We start from the raw sequence: 20987 nt of genomic DNA, 5'->3' as shown, positions 1-20987 counted from the left end.
CCCTGTTTTTTATAAAAAAAATCTTCGATTTTAAAAACTTCTTATTTTTAATTTTTTTTAACCTTTAAAACTGCATTTTCAAATTCTTTAAATTAAAATATATGCTTAAAAATTAAAAATATAAAATGGAAATTTTTTAAAGTAGAAGATTTTCGAATTAAGCATTCTAAACTAATTAATAAAAAATTGATAAAAATTACAATTTGAAAAATTATTTAAAAAACGGTTGAAATCAAAGCTGGACAAAATTTTTATTCTAAAAATGTTGGTAAAATTCCCAGTCAAAAAATAAATTCACTGTCATTTCCCGGTTTTCCCCGGTCTCATAAAATTCCCGGTTTTCCAGGTTTCCCGATCCAGCGCCACCCTGTATACAGAAAATAAAGTAAATAAAAACTAGAAATTTTCCACGTGAATTTTATTTAAAACAGTAGAAAACCTAGATCAATATATATATATATCAAAATCAAACTCCCTTATACCTCATAAGAATTGTAATAACGAGCCTTATTTAATCACGAAGTACAGTTCACAGTCGGAAACACTTATAAAGTAAAGAACGGGAATGTATCTCAAAAGTTTCTTTCCTAAAAATGTCTATACCATCAAGAATAATTTTCTTTTTCTGCTTCGGTGTACTCACTGCCGCGTCTACGCATCTTTGATATCTGTAAATAAATAAATCCCTTGTCTATCATCAAAATTAAAATCTCAAGACTAGCAAAATTTTATAAATATTACCATATACTATTCATTATATACAAACTAATCTTACCAAGTTGAAGGGTTTGGCCTTAAATTCAATTTTATTTAAATTCCTCAAAGGGCTTTTAGAGGGTTGATATTCGACCTTTTTAGTAGAGATTGGAGTCTTTTGAAAACTCGAAGACTTTGCAGCTGCTTGAGGCGATTCTGGACGCATTTCTGACTTATTTAAATCATTTAAAGACCTCCTTCTTTGCATCTGAGGTCTCGGGGAGTACTTTGGAATTCCCGAAGGTGTACTTGGAGGTCTTCGAGCTTTCGGAGTACTTGGCCTCCTTGGAGATGCATTTATTTTACTGCTGAAAAATAAATCAGATTTTTTATGAGGATCAGGGTGTATCCTAATTTTTATCCACTTAATTCTCGGGGGTTTCCGGTTGTAAACCACAAATCTATTACGATACGCACGTATAAAATACATTTAACAAAAGGCCTCCCCTTATGTGTAATTTTATTTATTGAAATGTCTTCTTTTATTTACAAATCAAAATATTCTTGCACTTTGTGTTTTTCGAATGAACATGAGATCACCAAGGTGGCGATTCGGTGGACGATTTCTAATTCCCGGTCAGTTCCCGGTTTTACCAGTCAATTTTTTCAATTTTCCCCCTTAACTAAAATTCACATACTCATACTTGCCGCTGAACGCAAACATTTATTTCAATTCATGAATTTTGAAACACATACTTAAATTTTCCAATAAAAATATAAATTTCATCAGAAAATAAATTAATTTAAAAGTAAACGGATTTTCAAGAAAATAGTATAATTTTCAACCTATCTGATAAATTTTCAACTAAAATTATGAATCAACTGGAATAGTTGAATTTTAAACCAAAATCATGAGTTTTCAACTAAAACAATGAATCTTCAACTCAAATAGTTTGCATTTTTAACTAAAAATTTAATTTGTACTAAAAAAGATAAATTGCCAATCAAAATTTAAATAAATAAACTTCAAGTTAGAAAGTTGATTTTCAAATAAACAGATTAATGTTCAACTGAAACTATTGAATATTTAATTGTAATAAGTTAATTTTGAAGTTAAAAAATTTCTTACCGTAAAAAACAACTAATTTTCAACAAAAAAGAAAAAACTACCTTTCAATAAATTAGTTACATTTTCACACAAAGTGATGAATTTTCAACTAAAAAAATACATTTCTACCAAAAAGATGAATTTGTAACGAAAAAATATGATTTTTCAAGCAAAATTTAAATAATTAAATTGTTAGTCAAAAAATGAATGTTCAAATGAGAGATGCATTTTTAACTGAAATAATGGAATATTCAACTGGAATAACAGTAACATTTTCAATTCAAATAAATAATAATTTCCAAACAAATAAAAACAAATTTTCAACAAAATAGTTCAATTATCGTCCAAAAAATCCCTTTTCATCCAAAGATAAAACAAGTTTTCAATCGAATAGGTCTTCTTCAAACCAAAGAAATTTATTTTTTATTAAAATGATGATTCTTCAACAACAAAAAATGAATTTTCAACAAAAGAGTCTAACTTTCAACCAAGTAATTTTATTTCCAACTTAAAAAAATGAATTTTCAACTAAATCGATAAATATTTAACTGGAATATACGAAATTATAACCAAAAAGAAGATTTTTTAATCAAGAAGAATAACTTAAAAAGAAAAAGACCATTTTAGTTTTAAGACCAAGTAGTTTTTTTTCACCGAAAAGATGAATTTTCTACCACAAATATGATTTTCCAACAAAGTACACGAATGTTTAACGAAATATTTGCATTATAAAATACAAAAAGTCAAATTTTTTACCAAACAGTTGATCATCAAACTAAAAAAGGTGAATTTTCAACCAAAAATGGAATAAAAGAATCATTTTTATTAAAGACGAATTTTATAGAAAATACATGCATTTTAATTTAAAAAGATAAATTGTCAAACAAACATTGAATAGTTGAAACTTTCACTTTAAAAAAAACAAAGCGATGAATTTTCAACTAAAATGATGAATCTTCATCTGAAACAGTTGAATTTGAAACCAAAAACATGAATTTTCAACAAAAATGATGAGCCTTTAATTAGAATCATTAAATTTCCAACAAAAACATTCATTTTCAGCCCAGAAGATTAATTTCTACCAAAAAGTCCTAATTTTCAACAAACGATAATTTTTCAACCAAAAATTAAATAGTTATATTTTAATTTAAAAAAATAATTTTCAATAGCAAAAAAACAAACAAATTTTCAACAAGATCAAGTTGCAACTGGAATACTTAAATTTTTAGTGGAAAAATTAATTATCAGCCAAAGAAAAAAACGAATTTTCAACAAAAAAGCTTTAAATTTCTTATAAAAATTAATGGAATTCACTCAAAAAGAATTAATCTCAATTTTCAACTAAAAACAGAAAAGTTGAACTTTCATTTAAAAAAAAAATTACTTCAAACAAAAGAACGTGTTATTCAATTTAATATTGCAAATAAAAAATAAATGAAAAATTAGTACGCTCTCGAGAAAATTCCCTAACAATTCAAGGTTTTTCAGATTTTCCATTTAGGGTAGACACTCTGATTTTTTATTTACAAAATTAATGGTAGAACCAATCAGTGTTTCGAAAACTTTTTAAGAAAAGGATAAGCATTCAAATTTATTTATCTAGTTATCACAATTAATTCCCGGTTCTCCCTGCTCTTTTTTGTTCTTAATTCCCGGCTATTTTCCGGGGTTTTCCGGTAAATAGATACCCTGGAGGATTCTTTATTTAAAAATTTGGAAATTCTTAAAAAATTTTGAATTATAAAATAGAACTTACCCTTTTGGACTATCCTTTGAACCCAATTTTTCTTGATTCGCTTTTGAATGCGTAGGAACTGGAGAAATATTCCATGAAAAATTGCGTTTACGAGGTGAAGGTGGTTTCATGAATGGCGTACACGGTTCCTTGGAATCCGGAGTGGAAGAAGCGACTGGCTTTGATTTCGATTTTTTGTAAAATGTGGGTCTAGTAAACGAATTAGGTGTGCTGCTAAGTGCACTATAAACAGGAGGCCCTTCGGGCGACTTTTTTGGCGGCGTTTCTGGTTCTGCCACCGAGGAGGTCTTCTTCCCAATTGATCCTGAATAATAGAAATCAAATTAGATTACATATTTTAAAATGAAACCTCTGGTTAAAATTCCTATTTAATTAAAAACGAGAGCAATATTTAACCTCTTCTATGCATATTTCCAAAAGATATCGTTGCTTTCATCGGTCCTCTTTTAGAAACTCCCGTGTCGGATTTATGCTTGAATTTGTTCCGGAGAGCATCGGTCATATACGAAATCGTGCTTTTCTGTATTTCCGGCGCAGGAATTAATTTATCTCGAACTTCTGTTGAAAATAGAATTTCTATCAAATTTATATTTTCAAAGTGAATAATTTCTAGTTAAAAAACAGAAGTATTTATGTACCTTTGGAGGAAAAAGATTTCTTCATTATCCTAGTAGAATCAGCTTGCTTATTTTCCGATATGGAATCGACAAAATTAGGATCGCTTGAGAATCGTTTTTTCACTCCCGGGATTTGTAACTTTATCTTTTCTTTTATTAACTGGGAATTGTTTCTAATTGCCACTTGATTCACGGCTGAATCATCATGAACTGATTTCACCTAAAAGACATAATAAATGTATAACGTAAAAAAATTACGAAATTAAAACAAAATTCAGGAAATTAAAAAACTGCTATTTTTAATCAACTTCGAGACACTTAAATTATGTAATGAAACTTAGAATCTTTTATAAAAGAAATAAAACAGTATTTCAGATATGAATTTAAAATGTTCAAATTTACTAATTTATTTTAAACAAAAAATGGTCTTTTCTACCATAAAAAAAGGATTTTTAACAAAATACTAGGACTTTCAACATAATAATTAAATGTTTAACATAATAATTGAATTTTCAACATAAAAGGATAAATTCCCAACAAAAAAGTGTCATCAGGTGTCATAGTTTATATTTCCATCAAAAAGATGAATTATTTATTAAAAAAAGAAGAATTTTAAAACCAAAAAGAAGAATTTTCAATTTTCCACTCGAGATAGAAATTAACTTTGATCTAAATTGAATTGCAAAAAAATAACTCACGCAAAAAATTAATTTTCCACGAAACTGATGCATTTTACCCAAAAAATATGAAATTTTAAACCAAGAAAATTATTTATTTTTTTTACCAAAAAAGGAGAATTTTAACTAACGAAGATCAATCTTAAAACAAATGAAAGTTACATTTTTAGTTAAAAAATCAATTTTAAACAAACAAAAAAGGCTTTTCCAGTAAATACTTCAATTTTCAACCAAAGACATAACCTTTAATAAAGAAAGATTAATTTTCAACAAAATAGGTAAACTATCAACCAAAGAGATGAATTTTCAACTAAAAATATAAATCTTAAAAAAATTATTTCTTAACAAATTGATTCAACCAAACCTTCTAAAAAAATAGTTGAATACTCAAGAATAGAAGAATTTTTAACTAAATAATGGCATTTTCATAAAAAAATATAAATTCTACTAAAACAGATACATTTTTAAATAAATAGGTAAATTTAAAAAAAAAGTAGTTAAATTTACTGTTAACAAAAATTCTAAATATTCTACGAAAAAATTGAATTTTCAATCCAAAAAGACGAATTTTTAACCAAAAACGATGACTTTTTAACAAAATATTACAATTCTCTACCAAATAGTTGCATTTCATCCAAAAAAGATGACATTTTTCTTAAAGCTGCTGAATTTTTATTTAGAATTTTTTTTAAATAGTTGAATTTTCATCTAAAAAAATGTTCCAGATTACTTTTCAAGATCAAAATATGCATTTTTTAACAAAAAATAAGCTTCTACAGAAAGAAATGAATTTTCAATCCAAAAGACAAATTTTTGCAATCAAAAGAGGATGAATTTTTAACAAAATAGTTTAAATCTCTAACAAATAGTTGGATTTTAATCTAACAAAGATTCAATTTATAATGAAACAGAGGAATTTTGAATAAAAAAGGACAAGTTTTATTATTTAATGTTAAATTTTCACCCAGAAAAGTCTTCAGTTCATTTTTCAACATCAAAATATAAATTTTAAACAAAAAGTAAATTTTCAACAAAACAGTAGAATTTTCAACCAAAAATTATGACTTTTTAACAAAATAGTTTAATTGCCAACTAATCAGTAGCATTTTTCTCCATGAAAGATCGAATTTCTCTTAAAACAGATAAATTTTCAATTTAAAAAAAAAAAACAACAAATTTTCAAAAAAAATAGTGGAATTTTCATTCAGAAAGTATGACTTTTCAAAAAAATTATTGAATTTTCAAACGAAAAGTTGCAGTTTTATTAAAGAAAGATGTAATTTCTGTTAAAGCAGGTGAATTTAACTATCAAAAAGAAAAAGTTTCAAAAAAATTTTGAAAAAATAGTTAATTTTTCATCCAAAGAAGGTTCCAGCTCACGTTTCAACGCCATAATAAGGATTGTAAAGAATAAGTTAAACTTCTGCTAAATAGTTGAATTTTTAATCCGAAAGTATGATTTTTTAACAAGATTGTTTTCAACCAAGCAGTTTCATTTTTTTCTAAGAAAAATGAAAATTCTACTGAAACAGGTGAATTTTTAAATCAAAAACAAAAATTTTCAAAGAAAGTGTTGAATATTAATCCAAAAAGATTTCAATTAATCTTCCATGAAACTGATGCAGTTTTACCCAACAAAAGTGAAATTTCCAACCAAGAAAATTAGATTTTTTTTTACCAAAAACGGAATATTTTTAACTGACAAAAGATCAATCTTAAAACAAATGAAAGTTACATTTTTAGATAAAAAAATTAATTTTAAACAAACAAAAAAAGGTTTTTCTAGTAAACGCTTTAATTTTCAACCAGACGTGATCTTTAATAAAAAAAAATAATGTAGTTTAACTTTTACACAAGTAGTTGAATTTTCAAATAAAAAAAGATTAATATTCAACAAAATCGTTGAACTGTCAACCAAAGAGATGAACTTTCAACTAAAAATATATATCTTAAAAAAAATTATTTCTTAACAAACTGATTCAACCAAACCTATTAAACAAAATAGTCGAATAATCAAGAAAAGAAGGATTATTTTTAACGAAATAATGGCATTTTCATTAAAAAAATGAAAATTCTACTAAAACAGATGAATTTTTAAATAACATAGGTAAATTACAACAACAAAAATAGTTAAATTTACTGTTAACAAAAATTTGATTTTTCGCAATCAAAATATGAATTTTTAAACAACAAATAATTTTCTACGGAAAAAAATTGTATTTTCAATGAAAAACGACGAATTTTTAACAAACAAAAAATATGACTTTTTAACCAAATATTTCAATTCTATACCAAATGGTTGAATTCTATCCAAAAAATATGACATTTTTTCTAAAACTGATGAATTTTTATTAATTTCTTTTTAAATTGAATTTTCATACAAAAAAGGTTCCAGATGAATTTTCAAGATCGACATATGAATTTTTTAACAGAAAATAAGTTCCTACGGAAAAAGTGAATTTTTAATCCAAAAAGATGAATTTTTTCAACTCTACCAAATAGTTGTATTTTAATTCAAAAAAGAATTGATTTCTACTGAAACAGAGGAATTTTTAAATAAAAAACGACAAATTTTGTTATTTAAAGTTGAATTTTCACTCAGAAAAGATTTCAGTTCATTTTTCAATATTAAAATACAAATTTTAGGAAAAACGTAAATTTTCAACGAAAGAGTTACATTTTTAACAAGACAGTAATATTTTTAACCAAAAATTATGTTTTTTTAACAAAGTAGTTTAATTTTCAACCAAAGTAGCATTTTTCTCCATGAAAGATGAAATTTATCTTGAAACAGATGAATTTTCAATTTAAAAATAACAACAAAGTTTCAAAAAAATAGTGGAATCTTCATCCAGAAAGTATGACTTTTCAACAAAATTATTGAATTTTCAAACGAACAGTTGCATTTTTTTTAAAATAAAGATGTAATTTCTTCTGAAACAGGTGAATTTAAAAATTGTAAAGAAAAAGTTTTAAAAAATATAACAAACAATTGCATTTTTATTTAACAAAGACAAAATTTCTTCTAAAAGAGAAGAATAAAAAAAAAACATTAAATAAAATAGTTAATTTTTCATCTAAAGAAAGTTCCAGTTCACGTTTCAACGCCAAAATAAGAACTGTAAACAGTAAGTTAAATTTCTGCTAAATAGTTGAATTTTTAATCCGAAAGTACGATTTTTTAACAAGATTTTTAAGTTTTCAACCAAACAGTTTTATTTTTGTCCAAGAAAAATGAAAATTGTACAAAAACAGGTGAATTTTTTAATCAAAAGACAGATTTTCAAAGAGTTGAATTTTCATTCAAAAAGATTTCAATTGAATTTTTAACACAAAAATACGAATTTTAAACAAAAAGTAAATTTTCTAGAAAATGGTCGAATTTTCAACAAAACAGTGGGATCTTTATCCAAGAAAGATGCAATATTTCAACTAAAAAAGATGAAGTTTATAATAAAAAAAAAAACAAATTTTCAGAAAAAAATCGCTTTCACCCAAAAAAGATTGCAGTTGATTTTTCAGCAACAAAATATGAATTTTAAACAAAAGATTAGTGTTCAACGATAAGAGTTGAATTTTTAACTCCAAAAGACAAATTAAAAAAAAAAGGAATTGAATTTGTAATAAAAAAGGATGTCTTTTCAAGAAAATTGTTAACTTTCAACCAAATAATAAAATTTATAACTTCTGCTACGTAATTTAAATACGGTCCCTTACCTTCAAAGACGAATCCAAACTTTTACTAGAAATGGATCTATTCAATCCAGGATACTGCATTTTCCTAACATCGTGTCCTCCCTTCTTAATCACAAATGAATTTCCCCTGTTGAACATTTCCTTTTTACACTCCTTAACATCAATACTTTCATTCTCTTTGTCTTCTCTATCACTATTGCTACTATCCTTATTTTCTACATCTTTATTCTCTAGATCCTTTTTCTCCTCGCCTTCATCTATCCCAATTTTATCAATTTGCAGATTACTCTTCGCATTTTGCAAATATGTTCCCAGCAATTCAGTATTATTTTCCCACTTTACGCCCAGGACTTTCTCGAGTTCAATTAATAATTTCTCAGCGTCGGGATTCTGCTCGGTTTTGATTAATTTCTCGAGTTCCAACAAGAGAGAAGTAGCCTTGATCTTTTTCTCGGGATCCTTGGGCTGGATGAACTCCATTTCTATTTCCTTCATCCTAATCTTGTTCTTCTCTTCTGAAGATTCGTCAGCCGGTGGACTTCCGTTCTCGACTTCCGCTGGTGAATTCGGAGGGGCTTCTGGTTTGAAGGGCGATGGAGGCAAATCAATCAGATTATCGACGATGACTTCGTCGTCCGAATCTGGCAGCTGATCAAAGTCAAATTCGGTGTGATTGGAGAGTAGGTCCAATCCATCTGCTGTTGAATTTAAAATTAAGATATAATAAGAGTACAATAAACTGCAAAGTGAAGCAACGTACAGGGCATTTACTCAAATCCTGGAAACAAAAGTTCCTTGACAATTTTAGGTTTTCTCCAGACATCTAAAAAAAATTTCAGGCATAGTTTTTCCCAGTACGGAGCCATTCAAGTATTTCGAATTTTTGTTAAACAATCGACTCGAAATACGTATACAATTTCGCTGGTTTATTATAAATAATTTTTTCAGTGGATAAGTAATTTCTTAATGGTAAAAGCTTGAGAGGATTTAATCACCATTGAATAATTAAAGAAATAATTAACTAATACTAAAAACATGATTAATCATTTCTTGAATTTGTTCCTAAAGTCTATGAAGTTTATGACAAAATAAATTAATGTTTTGCCAAATAGTTCAAAATTCAAATAAAAAAGATCAAATTCCAATTAAATAATTAAATTTTCAACTATAAAGACGAATTTTGAATTAAAATGATGATTTTTTAACCAAGAAGATTAATTTTCTAGCAAAAAAGACATATTAAAAAGAAACATTAATTTTCAACCAAATAGTTGAACTTTTAACTATAATGATGAATCTTTAACTGAAATAGTTTAATTTTAAACAAAAAATATGAATTTTTTCAACTCAAATGAGTAATTTTCTACAAAAAAGACGTTAAAACAAAGTTCATTGATTATTGAACAAATAGTTGAATTTTTAAATATAATTATGAATATTTAATTGGAATAGTTTGATTTTGAACCGAAAATGTGAATTTTCGACTGAAATGATTTTTCAACCAAGGAGATTAATTTTATACCAAAAAGACGAATTTAAAAAAAAAACATGAACTTTCCACCAAATAGTTGACATTTCAACTAAAAGCTATAAATTTCCAATTAAATAATTAAATTTTCAACTATAAAGATGAATTTTTATTTAAAACGATGATTTTTTAATCAAGAAGATTAATTATCTACCGAGAAAGACGAATTTTAAAACAAAATTCATGAACCTTTAACCACATAATTGAATTTTCAAATATAATTATGAATATTAAACTGAAATAGTTTAATTTTAAACCAGAATTGTGAATTTTCGACTTTAAAACAAATACATGAATTTTTAAACAAATAGTTGAAATTTTAACTAAAAAGGATAAATTTTCAATTAAATAGTAGTTGAATTTTCAACTCTATTATGAATCTTTAACTAGACCATTTTAATTTTAAACAAGAAATATGAATTTTCAACTACTATCGGTGAGAAAACTATTGGCATCTGCCTTTGAAGCTTAACAACTCAGGCAAAAAAATGCTGGTGCAAACAAAAAAACAGTCTTTTAAAAGTTGAAAGTGTTCTACGTTAATGAGCTTGAAGACGTTTATGTAAAAAAAATTCTGTGCTTAGCAGACTGAAAAATGTAAAAGTAGTAAGGATTGTTGGGTACATTTAAGAACAGTCAAGTTTAGAACATTATTTCTGATGCAAGGGGCGATGGAAAAAATTTGAAAAAATTCATGAGTATGAGGAAAACTTCAGTTCTAATACAGATATTAAAGCGATTCAAACTGTAAACTGTAATTGATAGGCTCTGTATTTATTTGCAATCACCCGGAAGGATGTGTTAGTCTTCTTTTTAGTGAAAATTGCGATAATTTTAGACACTTTTTTTTGTTGGAAAACAAGTGACAGAAAGCAGGGGGAGGGGGGCTTTTTTGTTTTACTGCCGACCGCTGGTACCATTCTTCGACCCCTAGTTCTGAATGCTTGGATGGCACCTGGCCATGGGTCAAAGAAAGGGACCATCGGTCGGCAGTAAAATAAACGGGGCCCCCTGCTTTCTGTCACTTGTTTTCCAACGAAAAAATGTCTAAAAATATCGCCATTTTCACAAAAAATAAGACTAACACATCCTTACGGGCGATTGAATATCTGTATTAGGACTGAAGATAATATAATTGCACATTTTTGTACTTTTAAGCAACAATTTTTATTATTTTTTTAAATTTCTCAACTGCAACTGGTTCACAACAGTTTTCCTCATACTCATGAATTTTTTCAAATTTTTTCCATCGCCCCTTGTATAAGAAATAATGCTCTAAACTTGACTGTTCTTAAATGTACCCAAAAATCCTTACTTTTTTTACAGTTTTCAGTTTACTAAGCATAAAATTTTTTTTACATAAACATCTTCAAGCTCATTAACGTAGAACACTTTCAGCTTTTAAATGACTGTTTTTTTGTTGCGCTAGAATTTTTTTGTTGACTGAGTTGTTAAGCTTCAAAGGCAGATGCCTATAGTTTTCTCGCCGATAGTAAATTCATAAATTTTTTACAAAGAAAGAGGAATTTAAAAACAAAATATATGATTTTTTAACCAAATAGTTGAATTTTCAACTTAAAAATATCAATTTTCGACTAAATATTTCTTTGTTATAATATAATTATGAATATCTAACTGTAACAGTTTACTTTTAAACCAAACATATGTGTTTTCGACCAAAATGATGATTATTCAACCAAGAAGATTAATTTTTCAACAAGAAAGACGAATTTTAAAACAAAATATATGTATTTTCAACTGAAAAAGATGAATTTTCAATTGAATAGTTAAATTTTGATCTATAAGGATGAATTTTAACTGCAATAGTTCAAGTTTAAACCAAAAATATATTGTTTTCTACCAAATAGTTGAATCTTCAACCAATAAAGATCAATTTTCAACTAACACTAAAATGGTTAAATTTTTTATTAAAAAATTAATTTAAAAAAAAAAGGAACAGCTGTTTAGGAAAATAGTTGAATAAACTAATTTAAAGCCACTGTTACAAATAGAAAAATATAGTTATTTAATTTTATATCATAATTTAAAAAAAAGTGAAGCACGCTCTCGAAAAAATTCCTGACCTAAAAAAAATGTTCCTTGACGTTTCTAGGTTTTTCGACGTACTTGAAGTGTTAAAATTGTAAACATTGTCTTGGAAAGTGAGTAATTGCGAAAAAAAACTTTAGAAAGATTTTTTTTAACTCTTAGAAGCCTTTTTTTAATTACGCGTCAATTGAGTCCTACTTGAAGTAATTTAGATTAATAGGAGCCGAGATACCATGTGAGACATACATACCTCTTTTTCGTTTTTCATTAATTTTATATTCTCAACTTCCACTTTCTGAATTCAAAAAATTCAAACTTTGTTACATTAAAGTCGGTCGGTCAAGCAAATAGAGCTTAATCGGCGCAGAATTATATAGGCTTTCTAACAGTTAAAAAAAACCTTTTTAACTTAATTTTTCGCAAGTTATTCACTTTCCAACACATTTCTGTTTTCAATTCAATTTTCATAAGTGGATGCACATTTTTGACTCGTAGTGCATGTAAAAATTTCCTAAAAAATTCAGGGTTTCTCGGTTAGCAAATACCATGAAAATAGTATGAAAATAATTTAACTTTACTTACAATCTATCTTGTTCTCTGCCATCTCTTCGAAAGTTCTTGCAAGTTTTCTCGCCTCGCTCATAATCGATTTATCTCCTCCACTAATCTATAACAAAGTATAAAAGCTCATTTACCAAATCGAACAAGGGGGCCAGCGATTCTACGAAACAAAATTCAAGGTCATTTCCAGCTTTTCAGGAGAAATCTTTTGGAATTATTTAAATCTCATATAAAATCTTTGTGAATCTGTTTGAAAACTTTATGAAATATTTGAAAAATCTTTATTTAATCCTTGTTTTATGAAATCTTTTTTACTCATTTAAAATTATTAAAATCTCTTGAAATCTCATAAATTTGATCGAAACCATTTGAAATCATTAAAATATTTTGAAATCTGGTGTAATACCCTTATTGAAATCTTAGAAATTCTTGAAATCTTTTGAAATCCTGATGCATTCTTTGAAATATTTGTGAAATCTTTATGAAATTTTTTGTAATCGTTTAAAATCAATGAAATATTATAAATGTTTTGAAATATTTGAAATCTGTTGCACTTTGCCCTTGTTGAAATCTTTTAAGTCCTTGTAATCTTTGAAATCTAAGAAAACTTTGTAAAATTTTTTGAAATGTTAGAAATATTTTTCTAATATTTCTTTAATTTTTGATCTTGAAATCTTTACTGTTCGTTTGAATCATTAAAATGTTTTGAAACCTTAAAACTGGTGTACTTCTTCAAATCTTTGAAATTCTTTAAATCTTTGGAATTCTTGAAATCCATATGAATTCTTTGAAATATTTGTGAAATCTTTTAAAATCTATTGAAAATACTCGAGTATTTGAAATCTTTGTCAAATCGTTTAAAACCTTCGAAACGATTTGAAATGCTTGAAATCTGGTATACTTTTGTGAATATTAATATTAGTACCTTATTGAAATCTTTGAAATTCTTGTATTCTTTCGAAATTCTTATGAATCTTTGTAATGTTTTGAAATTTTTTTAATTTGGTGTAAATTTCTTTGTATATATCCCTTGTTGAAATCTTTGTGAAATATATTGTATTTGTTTAAAATCATTCAAATGTTTTAAATCTCCCAACAAAAATTTCTAATCATTTAAAATCTTTGAAATTTGGTGTACTTTACTGGAATCTTAGTTGAAATCTTTTTAAATCCTTAAGAATTCTTTAAAATATTTGTGAAATATTTTTACAATATGTTATATTCGTTTAAAATCATTGAAATATTAAGACTTTTTCTAAAATCTTTTGAATTCTTAAAAAAAAAAGATTTATTCGTTTAAAATCTTTGAAATGTTGTGAAATCAGGTGTACATTTTTGTGTAAATGTCCCTTATTGAAATCTTTAATATTCTTCAAATCTTTTGAAATACTTAGTTATTCTTTGAAACTTTTGTGAAGTCTCTTGCATTTATTTAAATTATTTAAAATCATTGAAATATTTAAAATCTTTGTGAAATCTTGCAAAAAATGTCAAATCATTTCAAATTTTTGAAATGTTTTGAAGTCTTTAAAATCTTTGAAATTCTCGTATTCTTTAGAAATATTCATAAATTTTTTATGAAATCTTTAAAAATTGTGTGAACTCTTCATATATCATAAAAAATTGTAATTGTTTAAAATCTTTAAAATATTTTGAAATCTTAAAAATATAGTACACTATACCATTTTTAAAATACTTAAAATCCTTGAAACTTTTGGAATTTTAAAATCTTTGTGAAATGGTCGAAATCTTTAGGAAATTTGTGTAGAAACTTTTAAATCTAGTGTACACGCTTTTTTAAAATGTTGGAAATACTTGAAATCTTTGAATTATTTTTAATATTTGTTAGATATTCTAAGCTGTTTTGAAACCTTTTGAAACTGTTTTAAATCTTTGAAATCTTGTGTACTGTACCCTTTTTCAATCTTTGAAATCCTTTTACTCTTTAAATTTATTTAGTGTTTGTGAAGTCTTCATTGAAATATTGTGTGTATTTTGAAATATTTCAAAATCTTTAAAAATATTTTGTAACCTTTTATAATCTGGTGTACACTAAAAACCGAGTGGTCTACCCTCGAAAAAATCGTTGTATGACCATAACTTATTCTAATTTTGAAATTAGCGGAGAAGAAATTAAAAACTGTTAGAATTATTCAAAGTATTAAAGTCTGTTCTTTGCAATCTATAACATAATTAGTACAGTCTACAAAAAGTGGCTTGAAATATATTTATTCCGTAATAAACAAAAGATAAATTATGTCTTGATAAATAAAAAACTTTTCAGTAACAAGATTTTAAGAGCAAAAAAAAATCAAATTCAAAGTCCCTCGTGAAAAATACAAGATTTAGAAGTTTTCAAGGGCGCTGGATACCCTGTAGAAAAAACGTTTCAAAAAGGATATTAGTTTAACTAAGTGCCTTAAATTAGACATTTTTTCCATTTTCTTACAGTGAACACAGAATCCGAAGAGCTGCCCGAAAATGTCTCTGTTCCTGAAGATGCAGACCCACCGGAAGGAACAAAAACCTCGACATCTATCAGCTTTTCATCCTTCTTGTCTTCTTGCTTTTCTTTTTCTCCCTCGGACTCAACTTTGCTTTTTTCTTCACTATTTCCACTTTCACTTATACATTTTAATTCCCTAAACTTTTCTGACAATTCCGTAATGTCTCCCTTTGTATTGCTCGAGTCGTTTGGAGAACTGTCCGACAATTTCACCTTGAGAGCATTGAATCTTTCCCTCAGATCAGAAAGGTCGCTCCTGGCACTTTCGGAGGCATTCAACGAGCCATTAGTGCTTGCTGAACTGCTTCGAATACTCCCCCGAGAATTCGCAGGAGACAGTGTGATTGCTGGAAAATGTTGACAGTTGGGAAAAGTACAGTTGCAAAAAAAGCCTTGATTCATGGCTCCGTTAAAAATGGAATTGTTGCAAGAATTTGAGCCAAGACTTGTTATTGCGGAGACGTTAGATAGATCGGAAAACACTGATGAATAGTCTTTAGAGTTTAGGAACTTAAATTCGGAATTATATAAATTGCCTCCAATGTATTGTTCATCGCAGAAACCTTGATTCATTGGATCCTCGAAATACATAGAAGACAAGCTGGGCAAAGTGTTTTGCTCACTTCTGGAAAGACTTCTCTTCCTGTCTATTATGGAATGTGATCTTTTTCTAAAGTCGAATCTCTTCGGGGAAAGCCCATCGGTTTGTGAGAGACAGCGTCTACCATTTATTAATTTACATTTTTGATTGGGATTCAACATGAGTTCTGCATCCATAATTCCTTTTTGGATACACATTGAAACTCTCTTAGCGACGAGAGATCTGATTGCGGTTTCTTCAGCGTTTGCGCTGGACACTTTGCCAGTGAGGGAATCGTTCATAGCAGAATAATTTAAAATAGAAGTGTTTATTGGACTAGCTGCGTGAACTGCAATTTCAGGCACAGCCCCGTCTTTGGAATTTTCGTTTAACAAATCGGTATTGTTCAGATCCCCAATGATACTGTTTTCTTCGAGGCAGAAACGAGAAGAGTTTAAATCGATGTCAAGCACTGATTCGTCCAGGGTTTTATTCATTTTTAGGACTTCCGCGTACCTTGTGTGCTTTGGGATAAAATCGTCCTGGAAGTCGACCGAGTGTCGTTTTGTTTTTTTGCTACTGGAAACGTTTTCCAGAACCATTTCGAATGGGTCTTCCCTTTTTCGAACATACTCTGCAGTTTCTTTAAAGACCTGGTCGAAGGGATTGTTGTCCAAACTAGGACGCTTCTCGCCTGAAAACAATTTGAAACTAACAAATATTAGACATTTATATTTTATTTATTATTGTTTCAAAAATTCAGAAACTACGAAAAATAAGACTTTTATTCATCATCTGGGTGTCTAATCCTGGAAAAAAATTCCCTGACATGGATTTAATCACACTAAAATAATTAAATCCAACTAAAACCTTATTCTGATAATTATTCATTTATTGAATTTGGTCCTAAAGTCCATGAATTTGAATAGTACAAACAAATTTTGATTGTATGTTTAAATATTTAAACTTCCGTACATATTTATTATATAAATATTTTAAATAAAAGATATTTTCCGGGCTTGTAGATACCTTGCAAAAAGAAGGTAAATGAGAAGATTTTTTACGAAAATAGGGATATATCTTCTTTTAAATGAAATTAATGTAGTTACTATATTGAACTCAATTTAAAACGCTAAAAATTTCGTACTTTTCAAGTAAAATGATTACATTTTCAACCAAAGAGATACATTTCCAATTATAATGATGGAATATTCAACCGAATTAGTTAAATTTTCAACTGACAAGATGAATCTTCAATTAAAATTATGCATTTTTAATAAAAAAATGAATGGATTAGCAAGAGTTTAACCATGGACTAAATAGTTCAATTTTGATCCCAAAAGAAGAATTTTCTACTAAAATGATGAATTTTTAACTGGAATAGTAAAATTTTCAACAAAAAATATGAATTTTCAATAAAGACGATTAATTTTTTGCCAAAAAGACGAATTTTCAACAAAATACATAAGTTTTTAATGAAATAATTGAATTTGTAACTAAAAAGCATTATTTTCTAACAAAAAATGGAATGCTTGAATGTTCAGCTTAAAAAATTAACTTTAACAACACAATTTTTTTCAACAAAATATTTCAATTTTTAATCAAAGTGGAGAATTCTCAATTATAATAATAAATCTTCAACCAAGAAAAAAATCTTTTGATAAGAAATGTTATATTTTTAAATAATTTTCAATGATTTTTCAATTTTTTTGCGGTTAAATAATTTTTATTTTTTTAAATTGGATATACTTAGGTTGTTGGAAATCCATTCACAGTGGTATAAAAAAGTCCGAGAAAAAATAAAATACACAAATTTTTATATGTTTAAAATTGTTCTTATAAATATTTTTTTTCAAGATTTGTCATTTGTTTCTTAATATACTTGATACTTTCAATGTAAATTTAAAAATATACTCTTCAGTAGAGCGAAGTAAAAATTCAAAAATTAATTGAATTGTTTGAGCTGAGAGATAACCATTTGTGGTCGAAATCCAAAACAAGGAAAGAAAAAATGTTTGGAATCGTTTAATATCTTCTGTTCCCTTTTTTAAATTTACAATAAAATTTTTTTTTTAGTTCGAAACAAAAATTTGCCTTATTCAGATTTTTTTTAATGTACAAAAACATGTTTTTGGATTGATTCGAACCTGAAATTTCTTTAGCTTAAACCAAAGAAACATATTATTATTTTTTATTAATGAGAAACATTTTTTTTCGTGGTGTTTATAACTTTCCAAAATCAGAAAAACAAAAATGAAATCGCAAAAATCCTAAATTACGACAAGTTTTTTCTCCCGAAAAATTAATTTCAGGTTTGATTTGCTTATCTTTTTTTCAATGTGTGCGAATGACTGAATAAAAAAACATGTTTTACACATTTTCATAACAATTGTTATTAAGCAACAAATTTATTTTTAAATTTCGTAATTTTCTATTATTGTTCACCAGTAAAAGCTGTAAATATAACAAATTCATTATAATTTTTTAACTATGAAAATAATTTCAGTTTTTTGCATGCTTCAAATATTGTATTTTAAAATATCGTATATTTAAAGAGAAAAGGAAAAAAGGGATCGTTTTTTTGAGAATAGGGAAAAAGGGGAACTTCCAGAAAAACGGGGCAGACTGTGAAACTGCTGGGTTTAAAGTTGAACTATTTTGTTAAAAATTCATACATTTTTAAAGATACATATCTGGCTTAAAATTTACCTGTTTTAAAGAAATTTCTGCTTTTTTTGAGCTAAACATTAATTTTTTACATCTGAAAATGACACTACTCCATTTCTAGTTAGAAATTATCCTTTATAAGTTTAAAATTCGACTATTTGATAGAATTTAGTCATGTATTTGGATAAAAATGCTTTTTTTTTTAAATGTATCTTGTTTGTTGAAAGAATTTATACCTCTCTTATAACCCTATTTACGTGAAAAATCATCCTCTTTCCTCTGGATAGAATTTCGGACTACGTTACTTTTTATGGAGGATGGGGGGGGGGGCTGCTGTTGTCAACGAGAGGTACAGGGAGCAAAAACTAACCTAAAATTGGCAATGTGTAGTTTATGCCTTTATGGATAACCCCTAAGTTATGAAAACGAACAATATTTTAATCCATAAAAAGATTATTAAAATGTTGCTTCCATTTCTTTAAAAAACTACAAACGAAAAAACATTCCGCCGTATAAAATTCTTTTCCTATACCTGACATCAAGTTCGGTAAGCCATTTGTGACTGAAGTTGGTTCTTCACTTCCTGAACCTGCAGGAGGCGGAATTAATGGAGAAGCGAGTTCTGTCCTCAAACCATTTTTCGTATCGGGACTCTTCCACTCTATTAAATCACTCATGTTTATTTACACTGGACTCCGGCTTCTCTGAAGTCCTTTTCGATGAATCAAAAAATCATTAAATACTGCTTTTGGAGCCACGAGAAAAGGATTCAAGTTCGAGAAACATTTCACTCAGGCAGAATCATATTGTACACATATCCTATTCCTCACAAAACGTCAGGAGAAATTAATTATTCGACAAGAAATAACGACATACGCACAAACTCATCAAGACGGTTAGAAAAATGCGGTAAGGTTTTTAAATTGCGATCGCACCACCACACGGACGATGACGAATCAACCTGGAATCAACTAGCAGACGACAACGCTTATTGTTTTAGTCAGAGTTCCGCGAAAATTTAAATTTATTAAATGAAAAACAGCTTTTTTTATACAAATAAATAATAAAAATGTTTAGTTTATTCGTGAAAGAAAGTAGAAATGCCAGTCATTCATTTTAAAATAAACTTATTTCAAATAAGGCCAGTTTTTCTTGCATCTGAACTTCAAAAATATTATTGTCTACTGAAAGAGTAACGTTTCAAAGTACAAGTTTTCTTTTTTTTCTGGCGAAAAATAAAACATACCATATTTTCAAGTCAAAAGTCGAATTGTTTTCCTTAAAAATGATCTTTTTGGCTTAAAAGTTAACATTTTTATTAAAATTCGTATGTTTTGGTTGAGTTCAACTGCTTTTTTTTTAATAAAAAATTTTTAACATTTTTGGTTTAAAATTCGAATTTTTATACAAAAAGTTTTAAATTTTTAATCAACAAAGTAGTTAATCAACTACTTGATTGAAAGTTGAAATACTGCGTTAAAACTTGTGTGAAGGTTTGAAGATTCTTCTCTTTGTTTGAAAATTTAACCACTTTATTGAAAATTTGTCTTTTTTTAATTAAAAATTAATTTTTTGTTAGTTTGTTAAAAACTGGTCTTTATTTCTTAAAAAATTAAATTATGTGTTGAAATTTCGTTCTGTTGAGTTGAATAAGAATTAAAAGTAACGAAAGTACAACTACTTGATTGAAAAATGAAATACTTTATTAAAAATTAATTTTGAGTTTCGTTAAAAATTAATTTTTTTGGTTAAAAATTCATCTTCTTGTTGAAAAGGCATTTCTTTCATTAAAAATATATATTTTTTTTAAAGTTCGTTTTCCTGTTGCTTAAAATTTATATTTTCGTATTAAAAATTATGGTTCTCGTTTCAAACTTTATCTATTTTGATTAAACATTGTAAAATAAAATGAATAAACAAAAAATATTTTGTTAAAAAGTCGTTTTTTGACAAAAAATAATGTTTTTTCTTTGAAACATCATCTTTTTGGTTGAAATTAAAATTATTTTGTTAAAATTTCTTCTTTTGTTTGTTCTAAATGAGTTTTTAACTGAAAACTAAACTATTCAAATTTTTTGGTTAAAAATGTATCTATTTCAGTTGAAAAATCTTTGTTTTCGTTAAAAAACTAACTATTTAGTGAAATTTTTTTTATAAATAATTTTTGTCAGTTAAAAATGTGCCTTTTTCGGTAGAAAACTATTTATTTGAAAAAACATCTTTTTGTTGGTAAATTCATTTTTTTGGTTCAAAATTTAAACATATTGCTGAAACCTTGCTTTTTATTGAAACTTCGTTTTTTTTTGTTGATAAAAATGATTTTTTTACTGAAAATTGAGTCATTCTATTCACTTAAGTTCTATTTGAAGATTAATTTTTTTAATTGAAAATTCATTTGTTTCATTGAAAATTTTAATAATTTGTTGAAACATTATACTTTTGGATGAAAAAGCTGAAAACTTAATTGTTCCAGTTTTGGTCAAAAATTGACTATGGGATTCAAAATTCATGCATTTTGTTGAAAAATCGTGCTTTGTGGTACAATA

The 20987-nt window shown here is 26.9% G+C and overlaps 1 protein-coding gene across 3 annotated transcripts; it reads right to left on the bottom strand.

Moving 5' to 3' along the window:
- Positions 1-411: 411 nt before the first annotated feature.
- Positions 412-19375, bottom strand: LOC117176741. Of its 3 annotated transcripts, none has more exons than XM_033367009.1 (9): positions 18974-19375; positions 15138-16468; positions 12710-12794; positions 8572-9248; positions 4199-4397; positions 3957-4118; positions 3561-3864; positions 776-1064; positions 412-668 (listed from the first exon to the last, which is right to left on the bottom strand). In XM_033367009.1, exons 1-9 carry the CDS (start codon positions 19116-19118, stop codon positions 606-608), a joined length of 3255 nt encoding a protein of 1084 aa, XP_033222900.1. In that variant the 5' UTR covers positions 19119-19375; the 3' UTR covers positions 412-605. The 3 variants fall into 3 exon arrangements, with proteins under 3 accessions (XP_033222900.1, XP_033222901.1, XP_033222902.1); XM_033367010.1 differs by having other exon boundaries at positions 776-1061; XM_033367011.1 differs by having other exon boundaries at positions 3957-4115.
- Between the last annotated feature and the right edge of the window lie 1612 nt (positions 19376-20987).

This window comes from Belonocnema kinseyi, chromosome 7, assembly GCF_010883055.1.
Source record: "Belonocnema kinseyi isolate 2016_QV_RU_SX_M_011 chromosome 7, B_treatae_v1, whole genome shotgun sequence".
Lineage (NCBI taxonomy): Eukaryota > Metazoa > Arthropoda > Insecta > Hymenoptera > Cynipidae > Belonocnema > Belonocnema kinseyi.
The sequence above is the reverse complement of the archived record's forward strand: the minus strand, read 5'-3'. Positions and strand labels throughout refer to the sequence as shown.

Coding starts and splice junctions, on each gene's coding strand:
- LOC117176741 (XM_033367009.1), bottom strand. CDS start 19,118: ATGAGTGATTTAATAGAGTGGAAGAGTCCCGATACGAAAAATGGTTTG. Junction 3,865..3,956: donor TGGAAATATGCATAGAAGAG/GTTAAATATTGC, acceptor TCTATTATTCAG/GATCAATTGGGAAGAAGACC. Junction 669..775: donor AGGCCAAACCCTTCAACTTG/GTAAGATTAGTT, acceptor ATTTATTTACAG/ATATCAAAGATGCGTAGACG.